This window comes from Lissotriton helveticus, chromosome 12 (genome assembly GCF_964261635.1).
Source record: "Lissotriton helveticus chromosome 12, aLisHel1.1, whole genome shotgun sequence".
In the NCBI taxonomy this organism is placed as follows: Eukaryota; Metazoa; Chordata; class Amphibia; order Caudata; family Salamandridae; genus Lissotriton; species Lissotriton helveticus.
This window is the reverse complement of record NC_136073.1, coordinates 705969461-705992357: the sequence shown is the minus strand read 5'-3', so window position 1 is coordinate 705992357 and position 22897 is coordinate 705969461. Positions and strand designations below refer to the sequence as shown.

Below are 22897 nucleotides of genomic sequence, written 5' to 3'. Positions count from 1 at the left end.
CAGTCTCTAAGGCCAGTATTGTGTTGAAAAGAGGTTAAATGTTTCACAAACTCATACCCCTAGTACAGATATTTTATAAGTATAAAACACTAAGGTAATCCAGGTCTAGAGAATAGCCAAATAGAATTAATTATTTCTGATGATATATGCCCCATGCCAATAGAGAAAGCGACTGGGTTGAATAGCTCGCACCTCTCAGCCTGTACCAAGCAATACACTTGGTGCACATCCTAAATGGTATCAGTCACTTTTGGATACCTCTGCAGTGCAGAAAGACATTCATTTATAAAAAAAGAAAAGCCTTTTTGATGTGAAATTAAGAAAAGACAAGAATTTCTGATATTTTGATGGACTTATTTATTCATTCATTGGGGGTACCAATATATTTATAATTTTATTATGACCCATTTTTATCCTGTAAACTTTCTTGCTGCTAGGGGTCAAGAAATCTCAGACTACAGCCTTATCTGTTTTGGTAACTGCTGGTTCTACTTGGTCTATTTCAAGGAGTGATTACATTGTTGTTATTTGCTCCGCTTCTATCTTATTGATAATTGAGTCTTAGGGCCTGATTAGGAGTTTGGAGGACAGGTTTACTCCATAACAAACGTGAGGGATATCCCGACCTCCGTATTACAATTCCATTATATCCTATAGTTGTAAATGTACATGTGTTGTATTTGTATAGCGCGAACAGTAACCCGGAGGCATCCCGGCGCTTGTACTCCTACCACAAGGGAACCCCTCCTGGCTTTTCCTTGTGAGGTGTCCACTCCTGGGCATCCCATGGTGAAACCAGGCATCCTTTGTGCATCGGGGGCCGTTGTGGAGACTAAGCAAGCTATTGCCCAGAGTTGCAGCGTGGGGCCCATGCTTAGATTCGGCACTGAGGCGAGAATATCCGGTCAAAGGAATTTAAGCCCGATCCCGCCGAGGCGGGAATCGAACCCTGGTCCCTGGCCAGCGTTCTGCATCAAGGTCTGCCGCTCTAACCATTGAGCCACACTTCTCCACAGTAGGAACATGTAATATGGCGGACGGGATATCCGTCACGTTTGTGACGGCGTATCCCATCCACCAAACTCATAATCAAGCCGTTATTGATTTGTTCAAGCATCTCCTGTATTCACAATGTTCACTCTATACCTGATCCATGGTACTTAATACTTGTTTTGGATTTGTTTTTCTCCTCTTGTTCGTCACAAATGTTTCAAATTACCAATATTTCCTATTTCTGCATATTTAGGAGAATTCGCCTGAAGTTGAAAGGATGGCTTTAATGTGTCAAATTTCTCTTACCAAGTGGATACCACAGTCAATATCTTCTAAGATTGTAAATCTGTTTACGGTGCCTTCTATTCCAGAGGAGATTGTTTTTTGGGCCATTCATCAAATGACAATTCAATACGGTAATTTGAAAAAATGCTATGTTGTTATCAAACACTGTGCTCTGTGGCAGTCTACCGGATTCTACATTCATTTTAGGTCTGTCTGCAAATAGTTTTATCTGTCTATGGCTCATGTCATCACAACACTCAAATACACAGAGTGGGCTCTGAAGCATGTGGCAACATGTTCTTTCAGTTCCCTTACTCCATTGTTCTTTCAGTTCCCTTACTCCATTGCTTGTTTAAAGTATTTCTACATTTTGTACAAAACCCATAACAGTATGGTGAATTTATGCATTTTACAGTGGTGATTGAGAATGGATCAATCACTAGCATTGCATATACAATGCAAATTGAAAGTGGAAAGAAGCCACAGGGTATATTTAAATTATTTTCTACATATATTTCAAACTGATTGTGGCATTCAGAATAGAGTCCCATGCCCATGCCTTTGCCATTTCAGCCCACATAGTTAAAACAATTAATTTTTTAAGGAAGTGACAATTAATTGGAAGGAAATACAACAGCACCACTATGTGTTGCAACCCCATGTCATAATGGTAATTCAAATAAGCTCCAAAACGATTACTTTCTGTACAGTGCTAATTAAAGAAACAAGCATCTCCGTGCTAATGCCATCAGAAGGCTTCAAAATATGGAACTCCAGCAAGAGGCCTTAGAAGTGAATGGTTGCATCTTAAATACAGGTCCACTGACAGCCACTTTTGAAAGATGCAAATGTATTGCTGCTATTTTGGTTATTATGTTCAAATGATACATATTGTTTTAGATTTGTTGAAATTTAGTAATTTCACATTTTAGATTCACATTTTAGCACCACATACCAGTACCAGATGTCCCTTACAGGTTTTGTTTCATTATGTCTCTTGAGGAAAAACTGTTAAAAACAGAAACAGCTCTACACCAACCAGCTACTTAACTATTAAGCCTTTATTTGTACAAGGATTTAGAATTTCTGTAAATGCAGCAACTCTGCTATAATGCCGAACTCCTTCATCACCGTCATAAAAAGGTGCAAATGAATCCTGGGAAAAGACAATTTGAAACGTTCTTTTCCGCTTATTGCATTACGTTTTATGTTCTGCTGGGTGGAAAATATACAAAGCCATGCATCAAGATTTTTTAACAATATGTTTCATGACCAACACCACCTTTGCAGCACACTCATCATCTTAAGTTGGTATTAGTGTTTAGTTTAATTAATATTGTTTATCCTATTTTCTCTTACAGGACCGGAAATGGAACCATCTCTAGATCTGATTCTCAGAGCGCTCTTTCCTGTCATGAAGACTGCTTCTACAATCAACCAGAAATATTGGTTTAGTCTTGGTGTGCACCTGCGCTGGTGGAGGGGTCGCGTTCGGTTTGATGGTTGGGAGAGTGTTGGGAGAGGACACCTTTATTAAGTTCACTTTTGTAACATTTCCTGAGAGCACCCTTCATGCAAAGAGATGCAATTTCTTATGTCTGATTGGTGCAGAGAATAACAGTCCCTATTCATCCCATTGTTTTCAACAACTGATTACTTATCTGCACTAAACTTTCATTTGTGGCACAAATCAGAACTCAACTGCAACAATGGTCTGCATAATGTGTAACTCCACTACTTTCTAGTACATTTGCCAATTGAACTGGCATGCTGAGCTGCTGTGTCAAGTTTGCCATGTAATGACTGGAACACATCTCTAGTCTGTATAGTGCACCTCCGGGAAAAACCCTATTCTTTTCAGTAATAAAAAACGAAGGGCTTGATTTAGAGTTTGGTGGACAAGTTGTATCCTATTGTATGTGTAATAAGAGGGCCGGGCTATCCCATCACGTTTGTGATGGGATACCCATCTGCCACAGCCTGAATCAGGCCTTATGTTGTGAACTTACCTCCCTAGGAAGTGAAGCATTAAAACCTGTAGAAATTGTACATCATTTCCCAGAGGTAATTGTTCACTTCAATGGCACAGACATCTTGTTGCAACCTAGAGCTCGCACAATTGCAAACTAGTCACCGTGTTAAGTAAAGATTTAGACTGGTGCAAATCATGGAGTAAACATATTTTTACCATTTTTGCCTCTTGAAAAATAAAGAATGCAGGAAGAAAGATTTGCTCCCAACTAAACATTTCAATATTAGGACAGAAAAAGGGGCAATGTGATTTCACACGTTTTGCTATGCTTAATATAGGAAATTGAATGAATCAGTGTTTATTTAGATGTGAGATTAAAACCAGTGTAGTGTCTTCCTGCCTGATTAGCAGAATAGTGCAAAATCATTACACCACTTTTTACTCTGGTGATATCTGAACCAGCACTTCTTTGTTAACCACATGAAATGATTCACAAAATTACTGATAAGGAATGCTCGGATGCATCATCTTTTATATTTTTACATAGTTTTTTTTATTTTGCCAAGAGGGCAAATATCGTCATACAGTAATAAGTTGTGCAAAATCCGATTTCTCCACTCTTATTTCATAAACAACAAAACTGTACAAACTAAATTGCTTTGTTGCTAATTGAATGTAAAAAGTACTCTGGTGACACATATTCTGCCTTTCCTTCATTTTAGTTCAATACAATGAGATGCAGTAATGGGGAATTATTACCATATATTGTCTAGAATGCTTCAAAAGTGCAATAGGATGCATGATCGAAATGGATACCATTACAGTATCTATGAGAGTCAGAGAATACCTATGTGAATTGAGTCTAATACCTGCTAAAAAATAATTTCCTATCAGCAGAAACATTGCACTGTTTTTCCTCAGTATGTCCTATGCACTACCAGACAAGGTGGTACATGTGTAGATTAATGCAACACTTAAGCCTTTGAACTTAACTGTAATTTTTTTATTTTTGTGCAGTCATTGAGATGTTATCAGGCCAGTTTGCTTCCAGTGTAGACACTCCTCTAGTCACACTTTTCTTTGAAGCCTACTCAACCTGTAAGGTATTTCTTCTTGAAACCATCCCCAGTCTGCAGGAGGTGAGTTGGTAAAGTGGGGAAGGAACAGAGTGCAGTGGATGAAGGTTTAGAGCTGTTACGTTTTGTGAGATAACTGATGCATACACATTGACTACCCCTTCCTCTGCCTTTGCATATATACTTCATTTGATGAAATACAAAACAATATGAAATTCATTCTCTTGACCCAGACTTGTGATCTCTATTTATGTAGCTGAATAAAATGTGTAAAAACCTTTATTGTACCCGACCAAGTATCAAATTCCTATCAGGTCAGATATATAAAACAAAATCAAAGCTAAACCATGCTATAATACTTAAGTATTAGGGAACAGTAAGTGTAATAAGTATTTTTGAAAAAGAAAGTGACAGAATTAGATTCTAGGGCAATTTAATAAAATCGCAGCTGCAGTAGTGTATTTTCTATGTCTACCACAACCTGTCCATATATAGGAGGCAGGGGAAATATATTTTTTTTAAAGAGCTGGGCAGAGGGAGAAAATAGAGAGAGTGGGTGGGGAACCCTCATCCAAATAAGACAAGAGCGAAACAAATTCATGGATAACATTTCTATTTTAGAGAATCAGTTTTGTCTATTGGAATATTCTGCCAGTGAAACAAACCACTGCCTTTGCATGATAGAATCACTTCCTAGTGAACAGATGTCAAGTGCAGCTGCCTCTCCGGGGAACCCTCTACTTCCACATGTGGCTCATCTTTTCTTAGTAGTTAATGTCTAGTGTGTGGAACTGAAAACCTGGTGTAATTTATCTTAACAGGTCTGGGGGCAGGTCATCACCACTCTGGGAAATTTGGCCTCTGTTCTGCCAGAGGAGCAACTAGATAAGGAGCTTCCTTGGTTGGTCAATGAAGTTGAAAGGCTCCAGCCCCAGCTGCCTGCTGATATGGCATTTCGTTTGCTCACGGTGAGTGTGACCTTTATTTGCTGTCCATGCTTGCCACTTCAACCAATCCCAAATGATCCACTCATAAGGAACACTGTATCCTATAATGAGAGATTAGCTGCAATGAAACACTACATTATTGAGAAATGAGGGTTGAATACAGAACTACAGGATTCCATTGGTGAGTTAGTTACACCACAGGTGGAGTTGTGAGATGGTTCAGGCCTCCATAATGTGTACATTGGGCCAACATATTGGCATTCCACTCCCAACAGTACCAATGTTGTGGGTATCAGAAATTTTGGGATGTAGGAAAAATGTATGATTCCAAGTTTGCCCCTTAGATACCCCTGGGAAATAGAACCACCACACCAATTTGGACAGTAATTCCCCACTATTTGACACATTCACGCCTGGTAATTATTTCAGTTTTGAGCTGGTGTATTGTTTTGGATTACAGGGATTATAGTTTTCCAACATTAATTCCAAATACTGAACCAGCTCAATTGTGATTAGTACACAATCCATGAAGGCAGCCAGAGAAGCAAAATGCACATTTGTATTTGTTACATATGAAATCGGGATTAATAAAGGAGAAATGTGTACCGAAGCAATTGTGCTAGAATTTAAATAAACATCAACAGTGCTGAAATGTGCTTCACCTGTTGTTGTGATACTGGGTAAGTAAAATTGGTTATAGAAGTGAAATTGAGCATACTGTTGCTCTATCTTGATGTGTTAATCATAACAAAACAGCAGATCGTCAGTCACTAGAGCCCTGACATAGGTCCCAAGCAGTAATTGGGCTTACTAAAGCCCTAGTGACCTCTTATAACAAACAGTGTGCCATTGCATTTTCTCTAATCTGAGAGGCTGCTTACACCCTGTGAAATACAAGTAAATTTACAAATGACCTTCACTAAGGAGCCCAATGACTTTGCATTGCACTCCTGGTGACCGAACATACAGGTAAAACAGTGAAGTCTTGAGAGGAGCACTGGAAATTTATCATGTTGGTAATCAATAATGTGTTGGAATGATAGAATACTACTTTTAGTTGCTATAAAAACAAATATTAGCAAAGGAAAGAGTCCGTAGTTAGAGACGTGCGAACTGTATTAGCTGAAAAGGCAAGAGTGACGTAGACCTTGGTGGACACACTATTAGAATCATTACGTCTCCAATCTGCCAATTTTCATTTCCACAGAACTATTATTTTTAAGGCTTGAGAATTGTAGATTAATGTTGAGGCCCAAAGTGGAACAGTTTCTGCTAGGTCTGAGCACTTACAGTTAAAAGGACAGGATGTTCAAATTTCCTTACAAGTCCTTCTTTTGACAGTCTCCACTTGTAATAAAAATTTGAATACCAGCTACAAACATAAAAACATGACCGAATTTTGTTGTATGGCATATTGAACATAAACGTCATTTGAGGTTGTTCCCCCAATGAGTCTTACGAGCCTTAATTGCAGGTGATCATTCTCCTCATTAGCATCTGTGTAGCTAAATGTGTTCCTAAAACTGCTTTTAGTCGTCACCCATCTTCTGTGTTGCAGCTCCTGCCTCCACGTTGCCTTTGATTCTCATAAGCAAACACTATCCTTTTAGGCTCCTCTGTACTCCCATGGTTCACAGTGTGCAGGGGTGCAAGAGGGACATTGAGCAATCCTGGTCCACAACTGTTAATAGTGAAACAGATGTAGCGGCGCATACATGGATCCAGGTTTTAGAGGAGCACCCCAATTATGTCTGTATTTTACTATCTAACAGGAAAAAAGGGGAAAATGTATTTCCAATAGTGTTCATCCACCCATGCTACATCTAAGTGTGCCCTTTGGCTTGAGGGTGTATTTTGCTGACTTTGGATGAGACTACATTAGTGGAGTGTGGATCACTTGGAGAAGCAGGTAGATAACTAGAGGACCTGTAGGATGAACAGGGAGAAACAGGAGGGTGAAAGGGAGGTCAAACCGAAGAGGAGGACAAGGGAACAAGACTCTCCAAAAAGTTCAGTACAACTGAATGGAGGAGCAGGAGGAGGACCAAGATCACTAGCAGGATTAGGAACACAAGGAACTGGATTTCCAAGATAATGACGAGAAAGCAATAGCAGGAGGACCATGGGAAAAACCTGGAGGATCAGGCAGCTAAAAACCACAGTCGACCAGGATGACTGAGACCCCAAGGACATAAGGCCCAGCATGCCCAAGACAAAGAGGAGGATCAGTAAAACCAGGAGAATAAGTAGAATGAAGTAGACCAGAAGGACCAGAACCAGGAGGCCAAAGAGGAGAAGATGTACAAGTAGCCACTTTATTAAGCGCCATAGAAGCCAGAAACTAGCTGACTCCAAACCCTTTCGGTGATATAACAATGAATTTATGCAAGCAAGAATTGCCCTTGGCAATGCTATCAGGGTTGGGGAAATGGGTACTGTCCGTACTGCAAGATATGAATACATAAAAGCTATCCATAAAGCCAAGTGCCTATGGGATGAGCTTAGATGGCAGGACCTAAAAGAATCTAGTTTGCAAAATAATACCAAATTATTCTGGAATATCATTAAGTGAGGCAGAGGGGGTCAACCTGATCATCCCCTAAGTCATGTCTCTCATGAAGGATGGGTTAATTACTTTAGGCCCCAATATGCGCGTAACCCTTTAGATGATCAAATGGAAGAAGTTAGTTATGTTTTTTATACTGATGAGGCTTTTAATGACAAAGAAGTTTTAGCAGCTCTTAGTGCAGTTGCTGGAGGTAGAGCGCCAGGACCCGATGGTGTCCCTGCGGATGTGTTCCTCTACGACAAAATACGATGGGGTAGATACATCTTGTTGATGGCAAATGCAACAGCCCAGGGTGCCCGATCCCGGTTTCCTGGAAAGGGGCCGTGATAATTCCAGTATATACAAAAGGAGATAAAACTCAACCGGGGAATTACAGACCTATCAGCTTGATAGATACGATTCAGAAGGTAGTTGGGAGGTTGATCCTGAACAATATCTTAGACTGGATTGAAGAGAATTGTATATTGTCCCCTTTCCAAGAGGGTTTCCGTAAATACACTAGCACCATTGATCAAGTCATTCATTTTATTCTTTTATAGTGGAAGACTGTGACATTGGGCAAGGGCAGCCTTTACGCTTCCTTTGTTGATCTACGTTCAGCTTTTGACCTTGTCCCCCGTTCCCGGTTATGGGTGACGTTGAGGGAATTAGGACTTTCGGACAACATCCTAACCTTCGTAATGAGGCTACACGTGAGCAATCATGCTAGAATACGCTGGGGTGGGCAGGGTAGGGTCACCACCAAGTTCTGGTTGAACGAGGGGTACGGCAAGGCTGTGCCACGGCACCAACGTTATTCTCTTTGTATATTAATGGAATAGTGGACCGTTTGTTGCCAGTGAATACAGATGCCCCTTCTCTAGCAGGTGTAAAAATTCCGATTTTAATGTTTGCAGATGACACATTAATTATTTCCAAGACTCCTAATGGCCTCCAGCGAGCTCTATCAATTTTTGAAGATTTTTGTGCTGCTCGAGGCCTGGAAGTGAATGTGTCAAAAATGAAATTAATGGCTTTTAATCTGCATCGAAGTTTTAAGGGGAGGGTTTTTATGAATAAACAAACACTTGAACTGGTCAGGGCTTTTACCTATTTGGGTATACAGTTAAAGAAGAACCTTAAGTGGGACTGCCATATAGATAGCAGCCCTGAAACATCGACAAGTTACGGGAGCTTTAAGTCTGGAGCATAAAAGGTCTCTAACAAAACCAATTAGACCAGTCCTCCAAGTTAATGAATCTAAAGCTGTTAGCTCCGCGCTTTATGGTGCCAAATTATGGGGGTTTGAGAAAGCAGCTCCTTTAACTCTTTCTGAAAATAAGTTCCTCCGTAGCATTACCAATCTCCCACAAAGCACCCCTCTTAAGCCACTTAGATATGATTTGGGTAGGAAAGCTATTATTGATGTCCCCAAGTTGCGTCCGATTTTATATTGGTGCAGGTTGTGAACGACATCTGAACTCTCATCATAAATCTGATGCCTTCCACAAAATCGGTTGGTTAAGAGGTGTTAGGAATAGCCTGATTGGCCTGGCAATGAGAATGCTATGGGAGAACCCATTAGAGGCTTCTTTTCCCTCTGAAAACATCCTAAAAGAAAAGCATTGGGAGTGGGCTGCTTTTAATGCTTGGAGTAACTCTGACTCATCTTCTATGGTGGGAATCTTCTTAGAAACAAAACTCACACCCAGATTAGAATCCTATTGGGATAATATCACCAGGCCGAGAGATAGGAAGCTTTACTTCCAACTCAGGGCAGGCTCCTTACCCTTAAAGTCCCTTATGTCCAGGTGGACTCCCACAAGTGATAACATCTGTCCTGACTGTGGGAGTCATAGCGAAACAGTTGCCCACGTGATTTTTGCCTGTCCCGCCTATGCACTCCCTAGGCGAGTTTGGCTGGCACCAGTGAGCAACCTACTTTGCACATTTAGGAGTGCCGAAGCGTAAAGGCTTATGCGCACCAACACTTTACCATTTATCACAATAGCGGTAGCCAAATACCTAGGATGGGCGTGGGCTATAAGGCTGAAACCTAAATCTGGGTAATTCTTTAGTGAGCATTAATTTGAACTTCCCTAGCCTGGCCACTGCATGTGATTGATTATTTTAACTGGGTGTAACTTTTATCTCGTCCATTTGCTCTGAGATCTAAGTTTTATCAAACATTTTTAACTATCCAGCCAAGGCATTTTTAACTGTATCTAAATGTTGTTTGTTTTGTGCTTTTATGAGTATACTTCGAATAAAGCTACTTTGGAATGGAATGGAATGGAGAAGAAGGATGTGCAAGTGGAAAGGGAGGGTCATCAGGAGGACCAGTACCACCAGAACAAGAAGGAAGAAGATGGGCAGGTCAACATGGAGAACCTACACCACTGTGAAGACCCTACACAGAATGAGGAGGAGGAAGATGGCCATGAGGATGAGTAGAAGGGGAGGTGAGGGTCCAGGACAGCCAAGAAGTTTAGAAACTCCAGGACCACCAGAGGATTTGGAAAACTTAAACCAACAGGGGACCAATACCATGTCCAAGAACTAGGAAAACCAAGAGGATCAAGACCAGGAAGAATAGGAAAAGGATTTCTAAGAGGACTAGGAAAATAAGGAGGAAAACCAGGAGGAGGGAGACCAGTAAGAGGAAGAAGACCATGAAGAGAAAGCGGAGGCTAGGAGGTCCAGAACAGCAGCCACCACCATGACCACCATGAAAAACCTGAAGGCCAACACCAGGATTGCTAGGAGTAACAGCACCAGAGGATCCAGAGGACCTTGGAAGAGGATGACCAAGATTAGCTGGACCATGAACATAAGGACAATGAAGATCATGAGGGCCAGCAGGACTGGGACCAGAAGAATAAAAAGATTGGAGAACACCAGGGCAAGAGCACCAGAAGAACAACTAGGAGGGACACAGCAATAAGCACCATGGTAAAGATAATCCTTTTAACAGAAGTAGGATCTCAGGAGGATAAGGGCTACTTATGGCCAATGACCAATACCTAGAGACCAGGACCAAGAATATGTAGATGAAGCCTAGTAGAATGATTTTGAGGAAAATATGAGTTGACAGAAGGGAAAGAAGAATAAGAGGATGATCAGGAGGAAGAGACCTAGAAAAAGGAGAACATGAAAATCAATACGAAGATTAGGAGAACAATGAAAAGGAAGACCTTTTAAACCAGGAGCATGAAGAGGAAAACCTATAGGTGGAAAACCAGGAAGAGGAGAATGACCAAGAGGAGTAGAGGGACCAGGGCAACCAGGAAGATCAGGAACACTAGGATTACCAAGTCCACCAAGAGGATACAACTATCAAGGGAATCACAACGGGACACGCATCAGGAGAACTAGGGACAGGAAAAGCAAATGCAGAATGATGATTTGAAAAGGAAAGAGAGATCAACAAAACTGATGGGTACCATTAAGACCAAGACCAGCAGGAAGACCAGGAGCAGGAAGACCAAGGCCATGAAGGAAGGGACTAAGATGGCCAAGAGGATCTAGACAGTGCCATAAGAAGAAGGAGTAGCAGACAACCAAGAGAACTAGAACCACCAAGAGAACGAGGACAACCATGGCAAGGGCCATCATCAACAGTGGCTAAGAACACAGGGCCTACGATGGCAAGTGAGTCTAGGCTACATGTGTTAGGTCATGCCCCTGTTAAATGCTGAACATGTTCTCTTCTGGTTCCTTGATGGTTCCTTGATGGACTAAAATCCAACATCTGACTCCAACAGATAACCTCTACAGAAATCACTACGTGAATCTGAGAGATCTTAAGGCACTGTGAGTCAAGAAAACAGAACAACCAGGAAAGAAAAAATTAGACATAAGCACGGTCATCTGTCAAAATCTACTTGTGGTCATATGTATTTAGAATTAGTACACAAAAGAGCTCATTCGCACACCAACCCACTCTTGCATTCAGACAGAATTTACACTTTGACGTTTGTAATTCACCACTGACCATCATCACTTGCACAAACTGCCCTTTGGCCTCATCTCAATTTTCTTATCTCCTTGCAGACCCTTGAGTTATGCATCAAGGCAGCTGTTACTAAGAGTTGCAGAGCGCTGAATGGAACTGTGCCAACCGTGCTTGCCGTCTTGCATCACCTGGTAAGTATATACATGAGGACAAACAAAGTATTTCAGTGGGAGGCGACAGATATTTCCTGTGTAACATATTGTAACAAATAAAGTTTCTACCTTAATCCAATTTATAGTAGGAGTGTTTTTAAAGGGCAACATTTGGGAACTCTCTTGCATAAAATATTAAATTATAATCCTATATGAACCAATTTGCTTCTAGGATGCAAAGAAAGAAGACAATGGATATAAATCTGTCAGTGTTGAGAGTTCCTCTGCAAGAACCACCCATAAGTCTGCCTCTCGGCAGCTCTGGCTCTGATAATAGGTAACAGAGGAACAGAGTGACAGGGAAAGGGAAGGGATGGGACCCAGGGGGAACACCAATGATGGAGACCTGAAAGAAAAAAGCTGTACCCAATAACAATGGTTTACAACAGAGACATAATACTAACAAAGCTTATCTCGGAGGTTCAATTGTCCAGTTAGACTTTACCATATAACATATACTGGACTCTTCATGAGTTTCCCAACAACAGTACACCCAATCTTAAATCTATATATTTAATAATAATATGTCTATATCATATACATTTGATTAATGCCATGAATCAAAGGAAAATCAGTATTTTCCCGCTAAGGTTCCTAAAGTCAATATGTGCAGAAACTACCCCACAATTTAGTTCAAATTATCCAAATACACAACATTTCTGGAATATCCTTACAATCCAAACTTGAAGCATTCAAGACTCCAGTCCACAAATAAGAAGGCCCTCTGAAAACAGGTGCACAACTTGACGGCCATAAGCATGAAATTCCAAATAGCAATGCTGGCACGTGGAATCTGGAATGAATGGGAAACAAGCATCTCTGATGAGGACCAAAGTATGAGAACTGAATGCCGGTAAAGAAAAAAAATGAATTGGTACAGCAGAAACAGCAAGTGGCGGTGAGAACAGAAAAAGGCCCTAATGAAGCCACCGACAGAAACACTCGCTCCCCACTCTGCTGACTAGAGACCTGGGACGTAAAATGGGCAAAAAATGAAGCAAAAAAGGCCTGCTCTGAAAAGCATGCAACCCACTATGCTGGCCAGACACCGTAGGACGCAAAAGGGGAACAGCTTTACCGTCCCCAGAGATAAACCAAGATGAAGTGTAACAACAGCCTTCGTCTTGATTACGTTGAATAGCCGCCACTAGTGCCAGCTTTGTTAAAAGTATTAAGTACCACTACCTTCGGCAATGTCGCCAGACTTCTGAGTCTACAAACTATCCAAAAACCATAGGAAACTAAGGCATCCATCTTAGAGTGGTAACTGAGAATTTGCACTTCCACCAATATCGGGCACCCTGAATATGCTGTATTCCACACAATTAATTTTTCTGTAGCGTGGTATGGATCATGGTCCCACAAGTCCTGACAAACTCCTATGCTGTCATTCCCCCACTGGAAGTTATTTGCTGTCTGGATGTATGGGATTGGCTTTCAGATAGCCTAGCTTCTAATATTATTTATTATGGCTTTGTTATTGGCAGATCTGCACACCCTCAAGTGGGGTTTCCGATGAAACAGAAGAGCCACTCAAGTTGTCCACGGCTATTATCCTGTCACTGGGTGAGTTGGTCATAAATGTATGTATGTATATATTTGTGATAATGAAAGTATATATTGGCCTTTACTAGGGATCAGGTCCTCTGTAACATTAATTTCTGTACACTGCCCTGCACGTAACTTGATCGTCTTAAAAGCTACTATTGCTTCAGTATTTATCTCCCCCCCAGTACATTGGTTGGCGTGCTACTGGAATATGGTGCCCAGTTTACTATATACAGCTATAGTAGTCACATGAGTACCATGTGCTCGTAAGATCATCATTAAATGTTGCAGACCATTGATAACATACCTCCTGGACATGCGTTGAAGAATGGCCTTGATGGGCTGCTCCCCAGCGTTGAGTTCCTTCTTGCATAATTTTATGTTGTGTAATTTTTCAATTATGTCTATTTTTTCTTTTCACTTTACTCTTTCAGCCCATTCTCACTCTAGTGAGGTCCATAAATATTTTGAAAGTAGCTTGATGCAGATAGGTGCAGAGTCCCGTGCCACAACATTACAGCTGCTCTGCAAGCTCCTTTCGGAAACTGGTAAGACTGTCAGTGGGTGGGTGGCAGTGTGTAATTTAGGCAGGGAAAATAGTTAAAGGGATATAATGCTTGTCATAGAATCCGGAGCCCTAAGTTGTATTCCCAACTTACTCCCTTACTTGTCCAACATGGTGCAGCTATAAGCAAAATACTTAAATTTTATATTCTTCAGCTACATTAACTGCCAACTTTTCCTGGTAGAGCACTGCAATTTATGAATAAAGCCTTGCTTACATCAACTTCAATTATGTGAATCATGGTGAAGAAATAAAGGAGTGCCACTGTTTTCTTTTCGGTTAATTGTTCCCATTGTGAGCCATTAATGGGACAGGGACACTGTGAAAACCGATCCTGACATAGACACTGGACAGGAACAAAAAGGGAAATAAAATATGGAGCAGGTCGACACAGACACGCTCAGTGGTACATGATGTCACAGACATGCACGGCAAAACAGGAAGGCATTGATAGCCCCATGTGGCTCACAGTAAGAGACTCACAAACCAAAACTGAAAGAGAAGACCCTCAGGGTGGTAATCACAGTTGATAGTGGAAACTTTACTACTTATGTATTAATCTTGATCTTACTAGACAAAGTCAATATATATGTGTTATGAACATTTGGTGTATGGCTTTATTTAATAGATTCAGAAGGAGCCTTTTATCTGGATGCTGTCCGTCACGTACTTGAGGATGACAATCGCAAGGTACCATCAAGCTATTATACGTGTGTTAAAGCACTTTCATAATTAGCAACTCAATCTAATTAAGTTATGCAGTTTTTGCATAGTGCAGTAGTCCTACTTACATGGACTCAGAGCTGTGGTTTGCACACCACAATCTGTTGACTTTCTCCAAGGCAAGTCTTCAGTGGAGGTGTTGGGTCATGCAACCTCCAGCCATTTCTGTCAGTTCAGTGTGTCTTGTGTTCCATTGTCTCCCTGTCCAAGTTGACATATCCCAGTTTTCCTGCCCTAGTCTGTGTCAATGTATTATTTTCAGACCCAATCCCAGAGGTTGCTGATCCCTAATTGTTTAATAAGTGTGTGTTAAAAGAAAGTTTGTGTATGCTGTTAACATATTTAGTCTGTATTTCACATTGAGTTGATCTGTAATACCCCTCACTGAGGAGTAGAATGTTGATGATCAAATAAGGGGTTTTGAAGTTCAGAATATTAATATCTCCTCAAATCTTTAACAACCGTGGTGTAGGGTATTTCAAATGTCTCTACCAAGAATAATATTTGGGCTATGTCTCAGCGAAATCTCACCAAACGTGGATCGATAATACAGGATAATATTCAATGTGCACGTTTGAAAAGTCTGATTGTGTTATAAAAGATGTATTTTATGTAGAAATTGGAATATATGTGACTTTCTTGATGCCATGTATGTCCACAATGTGCCTGACTTCAGTGCCATGGAGAAAGCAAGTAACTCCGTATCAGAATCACCATGTTAGCAAGCACAGGACATAGGCACAAAGGAAAATCAACAAAGCTGTTTTCTTTTGATAACGAACAAAAGGCTGTATTGCCATAACTTTGTCTCTAATGGATTCTCTTTGAGAGGTGTATTGGGTTTGTCATTTTTAACCTCAGGGCACGATATAAACCAAGTTATCCTTAGATATTTTTCAGATTAAACCAGGAACATCAGAGACAGGACTCTGCTAGGAATGTTAGAATCACAGAAATCAAGCATGGATGTATCCTTTGGCAGTTGAAGCCATTGTGGCCAGATTGTGCAAATATACCGCGTGCAGAACCATGTTAGGGATGTGAATTTTAACTACTATAGCTGGATACAGGAGACTGTGACTATTTACGGTCTTGAGCCAAAACGACTTCTTGAAAGTGATATGGATCAACCAAACAACAAGGTGTGGGACAATGAACTCTAAGTACTGCAACCCATATGTTATCTGCTGTCCATGTTGTGATGTCTGCTCAATCTTACAGGTGGAGTTAGACAGCGGCCATCATTCTTCCCACAGATGACTCTAGTTTTTTTTTAATTCCCTCAGCAGTGGGATCCACAGCCTATTGAATTCTCATTTGCATTTGTGTAATCAATATCAGGTCCTGAGAGCTTTTTTGTTGGATGTAACCTACCTAGGCATATTTTGCAATGTTTTTTTTAATCTTTTATCAGATCTCAGGCACCTATAGAAGGTGTAGCCCACCTGGAATATTTGAATATTCCCTCAATCACACTTCAGTCAGACACTCTGTAAAAACAGTTTAATTAAATTTACTCTAGTTTCATTCTCAGAGTGTCATAATAGCCCTTTTTGCAACATACTTTAAAAGGTTGTATCCAGGTACTGGCTTTCCACACATAACAATGTATATCTGTCTATTCTGTGGACAAAAGGAAGGAGAGAATGCATGTTTTTCTCACACTCCCTTGCTACTTTCTCACTAGAATGTGTGATTTTCTCCTATTCATACACCTAAAGGGTTTCTCACTAACCATGCTTACCTTTTTTCTCAATTACAGGTTATTCTTGCCACTTTAAGTTTAATGTCCAGTTTAACAGCCAAAGGTTTTTATGATGTGAATGGAAGAGCTGTGATGGATTATGTGCTTAAAAAAACCAGCCTCCTTATCAAAGAGCAGGTAAGTGGCAGATGTACATATTTGGATAGTTGAATGTGTTAGGGAACAGCAACAGTAGTCAGCACACAAGAAATAAGTGGACCTTTTAGCCCCCTTGTGCCCCAATGTAGTTACTTTGCCATATAATATACATCGGCAGTGTCACATATTTGCCCCTGGTGGTGGAATATAGACCTCATGTCCCTCTCATTAGTTCCCATAGTCTCACCTTGACATTCTATGTTCTTCATTTGAGCTTGATGTTCCCTACTTGCACTCCAGTGCGTCTTTCTCCCTCCGTTACTTTTATAGGTGTCCCTTATCCATTTGTCTGCTTACATTTGCACCTGAAATTCAGCAGCTGCCCATCAGTGCCAACACTGTACATGCCTTTTCTTCATGTCTTGTTATTCCAGGGTGCCTATGATGTGAACCAAACCACTCAAGTGAATTTACTTATAGCTTTCACTTCAAGAGTCATTCTTCCAGTACACCTAATCTATGGTTTTTCCATTATTGTGAAAAGTTTAACCTAGTGTACCCTTACTATTGTGGGGTCTGAGTTAGTGATGTCAAATGCAAGTGGAGTCGTTGTCCCGAAGTTTAACTATTGCAGCTGGTTTGATTCAGACTGTGGCACTTCTGGCAATTTTATAACTTTTATCCTGCTCTTATGTTGTGCAAAATCATCCACTGTTGTGAACAACGAGTTTCAGAAAGTGGTCTGATAATATCCTTCAGTTATTCTCTTTCTCCTTCATTGCCCTCCTCTTCCACAGGCCTCATGTATGATTTTGTATTGGGCACTTCTTCTATTTCTTCGCTTTTCTTGGACCATCTCAAGTCCTTTGGGCACTTACAATTTGATCCTATCTCTAGTAGCTGGAGGAAACACCTGTCATCTGACTAGGGGCCAGGAATGGGTGTTGGATAAGTGCTCTTCACTGGTGCTTGTGGGGCTGCAGGTGATATGTGGCAGCATGGGCAATGGCAGGTGGCATGGTGTCTGAAAACTGCAGTATTCTTGGCTTTGTCAGTGTCTCTGGGAGAGTAGGCCACAGTGGTTTATGGTCTCACCAATTCCTCCATAACAGCAGGGGTGCCATGACCTTCTTGATCACTGTGAACCAGGTAGGACTTCCTCATGCTTGGCCAATGCATCCATGTTACAGAGTAGTTGTACCAAGATGCACAACTCAAGTCCATGCTCAGTAATATGTGTGAGGATTGGGCACCACTGATGACGTCTGGTATCCATCTCCTTGGGGCCTGACCATAATCCAGAGTGTCTGCAGTCCATGCTTAGTCTTACTCTTGGGTTCCCATTAAGCTCAACTAATAGATGAGCCAGACACTGTCCATAGTTTTTTTTACCACAGGCCAGAGGCCTGTCCTTATGTTGCATCGCATTCTAACAATGGTGCTTGAATACCTAGATCCCATCTTAGTAACCAGATGCACATGTTGACTGGCATGAGTGCAAAGAAATAAGATGCTCAGACACTGTGAGAATGGGACTCGCTCCATACACGTCTCAACAGCAGTGCTCCCATGCAGTACATAGGCCTACCACACAATCCAGCCTATGTGAGACAACTGGCCTTTAGACTTTGCCGGGGCTAACTGGGAAATTTCTTGGGTGATTGGGCAACAAGGCACATGGGCATTCAGCGAATGCACTGATAAGCTGTGTTTTTCACTGATAACACATTATCAAGTGGGCTCCTTTCTGTTACATACCCCGCTTTATCGTTGAAATGCCTAACAGGGCAAACTACCAAATCCTACACAAAGTAGCACAAACATACTTCAAATCAGTATTTCATATCAACACTGCCTCCCAAAAATGCAGTTCCTGGTTTTGTCTTATTGAGTGTAAGAAGTACCATAATGTAGCACATACTTCCCCATCAAGCAGCAAGGGGAGGGCTCATGGGGCATCACAATCTTTGTAGTGAGCAAGAGAGACTACCTTGTGGTGCCAGAGGTGCAATGTATCAGATGTAGTGCCCAGTGCATCAGAACCTTACATATTATAAGTGAGTCCACCGGAATTTTGACTGTATATGAATGCTATACACTTCTCCGCCAAATGACCATATACTTTTTTTCTCTGTAGAGCGGAGCATGGGTGCATAACCTCATTTATACATTTTTATTTACATGTTTGTGGCTAGTGGTTTTAATTTCACATTTGAATTTAAGCCAAGAGGTTCTCGCTGTGCTTACAACCTTGATTTGAAAATTGTGATGTTTTCACTCTCAATTCTCTTGAACCTCCATGAGGAGAGAAAACACAGTGAAAATGATGTGAAAATATATGTTACTTTACTTCTCTTGCTTTTCCACATTTTCACAGGGCACTAGTCACATGGATCCTGAATCTGGTGTTGAAGAAGAGACCATCCACATCCAAATCTCTCAGCTCCTCAAGAAAATTGCATTACGCTATAAAAATACTGACGAGGTAAGTGAGAAGGATGTGAAATAAGGTGGGTCAATAAACCAGAAGTGTACAAAATATAAATTGCAGAATGTCCAAAGACTCCTCAATTCCCAGGTTATCTTCATTATCCTCTATCCTCTAACTCACATAATAGCATGTTTTAGTAAAGCTCTCTCTGCTGCAGGTTTGTATGTGGGAAATATGCACATATTAATCTGAACCATGAATTCATGTTTAAAATGCATTCCGTTTCCACCCAAGTCGTTACCATGATTTGCCTTCGGGAAAGCACTGGAATTTGGAATAGTATTTACTATTCCAACTCCAGTCTGAGCAACTGTAGGGAAAGAGTTGGACTTAAAGTACAACATTAGTCCAACAACGCTTTCCTTCTGGGAAGTGGTTGTATTGGCTTGCTTGATAAAGGAATGCATTGAAAAGACACATTAGGGCACGTACAGCAATTACGAGTCTTGCAGGGCAATGTGTTGGGATCTTAAATACCTTAAAAACATCTTGTCTTCCTGCCAGAAGCTGCCAGAAAGACAGTGGTCAAGTCTTTAATCATGTTGAGACTGTATTACTGCATTGTTCTGTATCTCGGAGTGTCACAGACATGATGAAGAAGACGACAGTGGGTGCAGAATATGGCAGCTTGGCTGCTATTTCATCTGCCTAGACACTCACCATCAGCCCCAGCTCTACCAATGGTGCTCTGGCTTCCGTTAAGGCATTGGGTATATTTCAAAGCCATGTGCTATTGTCGCAAGATTCTCAATCATAAAGGCCCGAAATATCTTCACCTCTGATCACACCTTATCTTCTTAAAAGAAATATGAGATCAGCTGATGCCTCTCTTGCATCTATCCCCAGAATCAAAAGTGCTCACATTGGAGGCCATTTCTTCAACTACTGGCAGGCAAGATGTGGAACTCCCTACCACTTCGGCTTAGGCAAGAAAAATCTGAAATACGATATCGCAAGAATTTAAAAACATGTTTTTTCACGCTAACTTAGATTAGGGGAATTCATATTCTTACTCTGTATAATAGGACTGATACCCCAGTGCTGGGACACGCATCTGACGCAGCTATGTGCTTTATAAATCTCATTATTATTATCATTATTAGTGGTTTGGACCAAGTTGTTAAGGCACAGCGTGATTTGAGACGCGATGTAAAGTCTGTTTCCTCTGCTGCAGGGATAGAGGTCTGCTGTCCCATGCAGTCCTCATTCCCAGCATTTCCAGCATTCATAGAAGATTGTCGAATCCTACCTCATTTTTTTTAATGAGGCAGGAGGTTTTCCAAATTATTCTAAATAGCCACTTTGAAACGAGATTGAATGGCACATCAGTCACATTGCAAAACATAGCTACTCAATCTGCATCTCATATTTGCTACTTGCCCGATTATAAATCAAGAACCAATATTTCATATCAACAGGGTCGTTCATTCCCAGCCATAGCTTTACACACTCTGGCACATTTATAAAGATAGTTCTCTTTTGTGATTGTTATGAGGATAACAGCAGATAATGAGATAATTTTCAAAGCAGCTCACTCACAGGGTTTTTGGAGAATAAATGTTGCACTCATTCTCTGCAAATAATTGCTCGGATATAGAATCACGGATTGTAGCATTGAACAGGGTTGGTGCTACATCAGTGTAATACCAGCAATCTGTCTTGGACCCCATCAGCAAGGAATGGTATCAGGAAGGGAATCATTCAAATATAGCCCCATCGCCAGAAGACCCACCAGAGACCCTCCCACCGGCTAGGACTGTTTATCTGTGGGAATGCAGCCTTATTAAATGCTAATGATACTAATAACACATTCGCTGCTCTTTCTTGCAGGGATTTTGGAAAGAGATTTTGAGCTACATGCTGGAAGATGACTATACTTCATCTGTGCCAGCACTGTGCCAGATGCTACTTGTTGTAGATAAGAAAGCAAGAATCAACTTTCATGAATGTGGTGAGTCTTAAGCATCCTACTTATTGACACAGTGGGATCTACCATTGAAGGTGGTTAATGCTTCCTCCTCCACTCCCCAGATCCCCTCTTACTTTGTCATGATCAGGCATGAGTTTAAGAACCAGTCCATTAGCTCAGGATGTGATGGTTGAGTTACTATAGAACGTGGGTGTCAATATTTCAAATAACATTTATTGCTCTCCTTTTAGAGATATATGTGTCTGTGCTGATGTTGCTGCTCGCTGTGAGCCTTATTCATAAGGAATTAACTAATTGCTGTGCCTCAAGCCATTTGGCTGTGCCACGCTGCGTTAATTCCGAAGCACTGGGATGCTTCATATCTACAAGGATATAATGGATCCCTTTGCTCTCCCAGTGCTGGTGCCTAATTAGCTGCCATGCACCTATGAAGGTACCCTTGTACCATGGTGCAAGGGTGGCTGCATCACAGGGATGGTTGTTTTTGTGAAGTAAGGCATATCTTTATTTTTATGCAGTTAGGCATACCTTTGTGCACAAAAACAATCACAATAGGTAATTTCCTCTTCCTAAATGTCCTGCAGTATGCAGTATGCGTAGAAAGAGGTAAACAACGAGGCGAAATAAAAATATTTGTTCTTGTTGCACCTCCCTATACCTCCCCCTGGGGAGGTGTAGCATTCTGACACATTTCCAGGTGTACTATTTCTTGTAAATCTGGAAATGCGGCAGAAGCCTTGGGTGTTGCGCAGGAAATCTCACAGCAAAACCCATGGCACAACTGTTCCACACAAAGTGTTGAGTGTAAAGGGGCCATATTTACAAGGGCAATAAAAGCCACGCAGGGTGGCTTTACCTGTCCTTGTAAATATGGAGCAGCAGGTTGCACTGCTGGTGTGTCTCAAAAAGTGATGCACAGGTGGCACAAGGGGCTTGTAAATAGTCCCTATATACTTTTGGTAGTTTGCCAGACATAAAGTGGCTTTCCTGTTTGTTTCAGCTCTTAGTCTGGTTAATGCAATGTACTAACTGTCCCAGGTTTCCACACACCATGAGGCTACTCAGGACTCTAATGCTCCTCTTCAATCCTTGCAGTATTCTTGCTCTGCATGATGTTACTTCAGTCTAGTATGTTGATCATGCCCTGCTGGGCATGGTACCTATTTATGTGTTGTTACTTTTGCCGACCGCAACAGGGATGTATTTTATTTCTCCATGGAGTTACTTTTAGTTATGATATTTGTCTCTGCAATGTTTCTGGTTCAACATTTTGGACTTCAACTCCATACTAAAATGCTAGTTATTGGCCCTCACTTGTAAGCAGGGATGCATGCTCAATGATGGTAAATGAAAATAAATATTTTGACTGACTCCAAGGTTACGAAGGAGATTCGCATCTGGTGGTGAATACCTGTAATTGCTGTAATTCCAGGGAACCAATTAGCTCTCCCCACTCAACTTTCCAGTGGATGTGTTGATAAAGTGCAAGTGACCTGGTCAGATGGTATCATAGTCTATTTATTTGTCACTCATGTTAGGAGTCCTGAGCAGAATCGAACAGGCAAAATATGTGCTCGTTCTTGCTTGCCCCAGGTCGTTAACCTTATTAGAAAATAGATATGCAAGAACATGTTCTGGAGTCCTCTTTTCTTCTGGGGTATCCGCTGTCAGAAAATGGCTCCCATTTTTCCATGGTCCTTCAGGATGTAAAGCACGTCCACGGCTCATGACGCATCCTCTCTTATCCCACTGGAGTCTTCTATCCCTCAATGAAAGCTTTAGCAGGAATCTGTGCATGGCAGCTTAGGT

The 22897-nt window shown here is 41.2% G+C and overlaps 1 protein-coding gene across 1 annotated transcript; it reads left to right on the top strand.

Moving 5' to 3' along the window:
• Positions 1–5060: 5060 nt before the first annotated feature.
• Positions 5061–21120, top strand: LOC144798100 (maestro heat-like repeat-containing protein family member 1). Its single transcript, XM_078668863.1, has 8 exons — positions 5061–5294; positions 11875–11967; positions 13476–13554; positions 13971–14084; positions 14730–14791; positions 16587–16706; positions 19045–19152; positions 20989–21120. Exons 1-8 carry the CDS (start codon positions 5274–5276, stop codon positions 21118–21120), a joined length of 729 nt encoding a protein of 242 aa, XP_078524989.1. The 5' UTR covers positions 5061–5273.
• Positions 21121–22897: the final 1777 nt, after the last annotated feature.